General features: G+C 58.4%; 1 protein-coding gene across 1 annotated transcript; it reads left to right on the forward strand.

Annotated features, from left to right (window-relative positions):
- Nucleotides 1-3199: 3199 nt before the first annotated feature.
- DPM2 (dolichyl-phosphate mannosyltransferase subunit 2, regulatory) lies at nucleotides 3200-6194 on the forward strand. The gene is made up of 4 exons (XM_004593704.4): nucleotides 3200-3277; nucleotides 3496-3585; nucleotides 5129-5231; nucleotides 5590-6194. The coding sequence occupies exons 1-4, from the start codon at nucleotides 3215-3217 to the stop codon at nucleotides 5646-5648; spliced, it is 315 nt and encodes a 104-aa protein (XP_004593761.3). The 5' UTR covers nucleotides 3200-3214; the 3' UTR covers nucleotides 5649-6194.
- Nucleotides 6195-6612: the final 418 nt, after the last annotated feature.

The raw sequence follows: 6612 nt of genomic DNA on the forward strand, positions 1-6612 counted from the left end.
AGTAGCCTGACATCTGGCAGCCCAGCTGGAACATGGCGCTGCCTCCACTCCCTCCAGTCACCCCCGGCGCAACCCTGAGCCCCAGTGCAGAGATAGGGCTGGGCCTTGGGCGCCCTCCTGTCCAGGGCTGGGTCCTGAGCAGGCTGGTGTTCCGACAGGAAGGTCAGGGGCCTGGCTGGGCTGGGCTGGGTGAACAGAGCCCCCTTCCTGTGCCCACAGGTCAGCAGCCTGGGCATGGCCTGATGCCAGGAAGGCAGGCAAGGGGGCTGGGACTGGATCGGCCGGAGCTGGCTTCCTGGCTGAAGAAGCCTCTGTCCCCCTCTGGAAGCAACTGCCCCTCCCGGGCAGAGCTGGGGTGGGGCCTGCCCTGGGTATGCTCTCCTGAAGGGGGGCAGTCTGGTCCTGCCCCTCCCAAAGCCTCAGCTCTAGCACTTTGCCCCTGGCCTTGTGAAGTTGCTCAAAGGTGGGTTCTGGCTGGTAGCCAGCCCACCTGGGCAAACCCCCCTGCCTCCTTCAAGTCTCACTCATTTTGTATAAACCCAGCGGGCTGGTGTTCTAGACCCTCTGCCCCCTCCTGCCTTCCATCTCTGCCAAGTTTGGAGTTCCCACTTTTGTTCTTCCTCCGCCAGATGAGGGAGGTGTTCCTGTCCACTGCCCTACCTGCTGGCGGGGTCCCAGCAGGCCTGGGGGCTCCACCCCCACCCCGGGGTGGGGACCTTGTTCTCTCGCTGGGAAGGGTGCTGGTGCACTCCCCAGGCCGGGAAGGCTCTTTGCCCCATTTTTGTCTGCCCAGCAGCCAGGCCATGGAGATTCCTGGTGTCGGAGCTGCCTGGCCCCTCGACCAGATCCCTTCCAGGGTTTCTGTTGTCATTGTCGCCCCTGTCATTTTAATAGCCTCACTCTGGTAGAGAGTGAATGTTAGAGGGAGCCTACTCTGCAGGCCAGGACCTCGGCTCTGGCCGGGGCAGGCTGTCCCAGTGTGCAGGTCCCTGACACTTTAGAGGGAAGCTGGCCTCACCGTGTGCGGGCCCAGCAGCCCCAGGAGCCAGGGGTGGCAGTGGGGGAGAGGGCACTGCTCTTCTCTGGTGTCCTTTGGTTTGATTTGAAGTCCAGGACTCCCCATACCACCCTGACCACGGGGCAAGCGTGACAGTCACCACAGAAAGACACATTGCCTGTGGTGTCTTCCCACGCCAGGCCCCAGGCCCGTGTCACTGCACTCAAAGTTTGGCCACAACCAAATTAATGCTGGCTGGAGCGTGTGCGTCCTGGAGCTCCGGCCCAGCCCGCACCCTGTCTCGGGGAGCCCACCCCGCAGGCTCAGTGATTTCACCAGGTGTTGTGTCCTTGCCCCTGGGTTTCAGATGCTATAGAGAGATAAAGTCTATTAGAGATATTTTTGGAAAGCTGTTGGTCTATGCAATGCCGGTTTGGAATCTTGAAAGTTTAACGTTTTTACTAGGAGAGAGGTAAAGAAATGTCTGATATTTTTAGGGATTTTTTTTTCTCCCAGTGTCCCCTACAAGCTGACCACAAGGCCTGATCTGCCAGGGTGCAGAATGTCCTGCCTCCCCATCCTGACAGGGCTCCCTGATGGTGTGGGGGAGGGGTGTCTGTTTCTGAATTCCCCTCCTTTCTAACAGAATGTCGCCCCTCCCCATTCCTGGTTCCCTGTGGGTCGTGTTTGTATCTGCCCCAACTTCTATCATAGAAAATAACATTGTAAGGGGAAATTGGCCTAGTGTCAGTGTCTGGGTTTGGGGGAAAAACAATTAAATGTTGCAGTTTTTGTTTCTGCTGTTTCATTTTTGTGCCGTGTGACTTCAGCACCTTGATTTCGAGGTCAAAGACAACAGCCAAAGGAAGCCAGATGTACAGTTGGCTCTTCCAGGGGGTAGGGATATGTTGGGGTCCAAGAAGCTGCCAGCTGGGACCTGGGGGTGGCAGGGAGCCAGCTCACAGCTGCTAAGTGGCAGCCATGGCTCTGCAGGTCTTCTGGTGGCCACTGACGACAGGGAACTTCCTGGGTGTCCTCGGCTGCAAATGGGCCCACAGATTGAACGCACACTGGGGTTAGGGAGGCCTGAGCTTGGTGGCTTGGCCATCTCTGGGGTCTCAGCAGGAAGCCTTTGTTGGGGACAGTGTCCTCACCTGGCTCAGGGCTGGCCCCTCACAGCCCCCCTCATTCCAGGAGGCTGAGGACCAACACTTTGTCCACACACAGCCTAGCTCCCAGCCGAGCCCCTTAGTCTGGGCTGCAAGTGGAAAGGGGGTGCTTCTGGCAGCTTGGGGAGGGCAATCCCCAACTCACCTATTGGCTTAAAGGACCCAGGGCAACCAGTGCCTACCATGCCTCAGGCTGTATCCAGTTTGTCCTCCCCACCAAGCTCAGATATCAGAACTGCCCCCAAAACATTCAGGGATGCCACACTGACCTTTTGGGAACTTCGCGAAAAAAGAAAATCCACTAAGTCATACAGGTTGAAGGTGAATTCAAAGCTCCAGCTTGAAGCTTGCCCCATTCTGGAGTCTGGGATGCTGCAAGGACTACTGACCCTGTCCCAGGGACTTGCACTCTGTGAGTGAGCCAGAGGAAAAGTAAATTGGTGAGTTGTTTTATTAAACATTTTTATTGAGAAGGCAGATTTACAGAGGAGATACAGAAAGATCTTCAATCTGCTGGTTTACTCCTCACGTGGCCACAACGGCTGGAGCTGAGCTGATCCAAAGCCAGGAGCCAGGAGCTTTTTTCCAGGTCTCCCAACGTAGGTGCAGGATCCCAAGGTTTTGGGCTCCTGGCTTTAGCTTGGCCCAGTTTAGGCTGTTGCGGTTGTTGGGGAGTGAATCAGCAGGTGAAAGAATCTGTCTCTCTGTAACTCAAATAAGTTGACACACAGGCCTGTGGAGCTTGGTTGGATGGGGGGGCACTTCCGCTTCCAGCTGGGAGGGTGTCCCTAGGGTATGGGGTGCCCTCATGAGGCCAGGTGACTTAGGGGCAGCCTGCCCTGTTACAGTACTCCTGGCCCAAGCTGGAGAAGAAGCATTGACGATGATCTGTCCCAAATGCCCCTTGTTCTTAGAGGAAAATTTTTCCAGCACCAGAAATTGGGAAGGAGCACAACCCACAAATCCCTCGGAAAACTACCCTTCCCGACATACCAAGGGAGACAGCCTGGGAACTACGACTCCCAGCATGCCTCGCGGCCACACGTCGATGGTGCCCGGATCGGGAACCGGATGTAGCTTAGTGCTCCGGTGGCAAAGCGCCGGGGACATGGTGAGGCAGGGGCGGGTTGCTGGGCTTAGAGGGGGCACAGCGTGCGGGCTGGGGTCTGCTGGGGGAGCTGGGGCTCGGGCTTTCGGAAACAGACCCCGAATTGCCCTGCAGACGGCACACGCACGAAGGAAAGGCCGAGCCCTGGCTGCGTGCTGCGTGGGGTTAGGGTTAGGCTGCGCCGCCCTCTTCCTCCGTCAGCTGCGCCCCTTCTCCTCCAGGCCACGGGGACAGACCAGGTGGTGGGACTCGGCCTCGTCGCCCTGAGCCTGATCGTCTTCGCCTACTATAGCGTCTGGGTGGTTCTCCTGGTAGGTCGGCCTCCCCTGCCCTCGGCCAGGTCCCGGGTCCGGGGAGCTCAGGGGGATCCAAGCGCTGTCCAGCCGAGAAGGTTGGGGCTGCCGCAGGGTGCGCTTTTTTATATTTAAACTTTTACTTATGGGAACATCAGAGACCGAAGGACCGTCTAGTTCACTTCCCCAAATGGCCGCAGCAGCTGGGACTGGCCAGGCTGAAGCCAGGAGCCGAGCTCTGTCCCGGGCTTGGCGCTATCCCCTGCTGCTGGCAGGAAGGCTGGGTGGAAAGCAGTCAGCCCTGGACTGGATACCGGGGCCCCCAGCCGTGGTGCCATCTTCACCTCAGCAGCGAACTACTTGCCCTGCTTCTTCTTTTAAAGATTTATTTTTATTGCAAAGTCAGATATATAGAGAGGAGAGACAGAGAGGAAGATCCATTCGCTGGTTCACTCGCAATGGCAGGAGCTGAGCCGGTCCAAAGCCAGGAACTTCTAGGTCTCCCACGTGGGTGCAGGGTCCCAAGGCTTTGGGCTGTCCTCGACTGCTTTCCCAGGCCACGAGCAGGGAGCTGGATGGGAAGTGGAGCTGCCAGGACATGAACCAGTGCCCATATGGGATCCCGTTGTGTGCAAGGCAAGGACTTTAGCCACTAGGCTGTGCTGGGCCCCCTCTTTTCTTACTTAAAGATTTATTTGAGAGCCCGGCATGGTAGCCTAGCGGCTCACATCCTCACCTTGGACGCACCAGGATCCCATATGAACGCCAGTTCTGGTCCCCGCGGCCCTGCTTCCCATCCAGCTTGTGGTCTGGGAAAGCAGTTGAGGATGACCCAAAGCTTTGGGACCCTGCACCCACATGGGAGACCCAGAAGAGGATTCGGGCTCCTGGCTTAGGTTTGACTTAGTTCTGGCCGTTGCAGCCACTTAGGGAGTTATCTTCCTCTCTGTCTCTCCTCCTGTGTATCTGACTTGCCAATAAAAATAAATCTTTAAAAAAAATTATTTGAAAGGCAGAGAGTGAGATTGCCGTCTCATCCACTGGGTCAGTGCCCAAATGCCCTCAACAACCAAGGCTGGGTTCCATCAGAGCCATGAGCCTGGGAGAGGGTAGGTGTTGGCACGGCCACATGACCAGCACACCCGGCCCAGGACTGCTCCTGTCTCTACTACCCTGGCAAACCCTGTGGCCTGTTGGCATGGCCTTCTGATACCTGGGCTTGGGAAGCACTGGTGGGTTTTGGGAGGGGTCTTTGGAGTGTCACATTTCTGGTGGAGAGAAACCTTGGGTAGTGGCAATCATTCCCTCGTGTGCCCTGTGCTGGGCTCTGGGTGTCTCAGGGCTGGTCCCCCACACCAGTACAGGGCTGCGGGCACCATGCATGGACTCGGTCAAGCAGCTCTCGGACAGGGAAGAAGGCCAGGGTACCCGGAATGCCACCATCACAAAGCTAAGAGCTGGCGGCCCAGGCACGGGGTGGGTGTCAGCTGCTTCAATGGATGAGGGGCAGTTTGAGGATGGGGCTGGCAAATGGTGCTCACTGGAACTGCCCTCGGGCCAGCCTTTCATCGACAGCCAGCATGTCATCCACAAGTACTTCCTGCCCCGAGCCTACGCCATCACCATCCCGCTGGTCGCGGGCCTCCTGCTGCTGCTGTTCGTGGGTGAGTCCTGCCAGCACCTTACTCACCTGTGGTGGCATGCGGGCAGCGGCTGTATGTCTGTCTGCTCGGGGCTCCCTGCTCCCAGCTCTCCGCTGCCTTCTGTTCTGTGTGCCCTAGGCCCTGGGCACTGTGCTGGCACAAGTCCTCACCCCTCAGCCCCCTGACCTCACTGCCTGAGGACAGGCCCCGTGTCCTCAGCTCCCAACACAGGCTGTGGCGTGAATGGAAAGCCCCAGAGGGTGGTTGGGATGAGCCTGCAGTCTGATGACTGTGTGGCAGGGTGGGCTCTTGTTCCCAGTGGGATCAGAAGCAGGCGACGCGGCATCCTGCCCACATGTGCCCTCCCTATGTGATCCAGGTCTGTTCATCAGCTACGTGATGATGAAGAACCAGAGGCCAGCCAAGAAGGCTCAGTGAAGACCCAGCGTGCAGGGCTGAAGCTGCCATTCCCACGCTGCAGCTCCTCCCAGGCAGGCACACGGAGGGAGCTTGCAGGACTGACCCAGGCCCTGTGTCCCCACAGGCCTCCCTGTGGGGTGAAGCTGATCAAGACTCTGACGGATCCCCCTACACCCCACCACGCACACACAGTCACCCTCTGGAAGCCAGAGGGCTGGGTGCCTGGAGACCTCCCTCTCTTCCCGCTGTGTCAGGGCCTGGGCAGCGCTGTTTCTCCTCAGCCTGCTTCCAGCGTCCCTGGCTCTTCCTCCTTGGGTTCTGTCCACAGGCTCAGCATCCCTCAGGTCACACTGATAGACTTCGCAGGTTCTAGGACAAGCAGCCCCGCCCTTCCACAAAGGCAGCTTTCCTGAGGGCGACACAGCTCAGAGCCCACATGGACTTCTGGACTTGGAGAGTCCTGGGGCGGGATGGATAGACCCCGGGACCACCAGCAGGCTTCCAGGGGCATTAGGGTACTCACACCAGGCTGCGGAGACTTCAACAATAAACCCTGACCACACATTTGTGTCTGTGCTGTCCTTGGCAAGGGGAGCTGGTCTGGGAGGGCTTGACTTTGACCCCGACTTGGTCTCTGGTCAGGAGAGCTTGGTTGGGCTATAGGGTGTCTGGGTGCTGCCTCGGCACTGTGCCTGTGCAGGGTGTTACCTCGGACCAATGAAGTTTGGCCTAGAGGTGCTCACAGCTTGCCTCCCCGGCTCAACTTGGCCCAAGGAACCAGAACCGTAGGCACCCTTCAAAACCCAAGCCTGTCACCCATCTCGTTCCCATCATCCCGGTGTGCACGGGTGGCAGCCCTGGCATCTGTACTGTCCTTGCAGGTGATTCTCGCAGAGGCCAGCATGTCTCCCCGTCCCAGGGGAGGGCTGTCCATGCACACCTGCCCTCCATTCCAAGTGGAGCCGTTTCCCGGGCTTGGGTC

The sequence above is a fragment of the Ochotona princeps genome, chromosome 14, assembly GCF_030435755.1.
Source record: "Ochotona princeps isolate mOchPri1 chromosome 14, mOchPri1.hap1, whole genome shotgun sequence".
Classification (NCBI taxonomy): Eukaryota; Metazoa; Chordata; class Mammalia; order Lagomorpha; family Ochotonidae; genus Ochotona; species Ochotona princeps.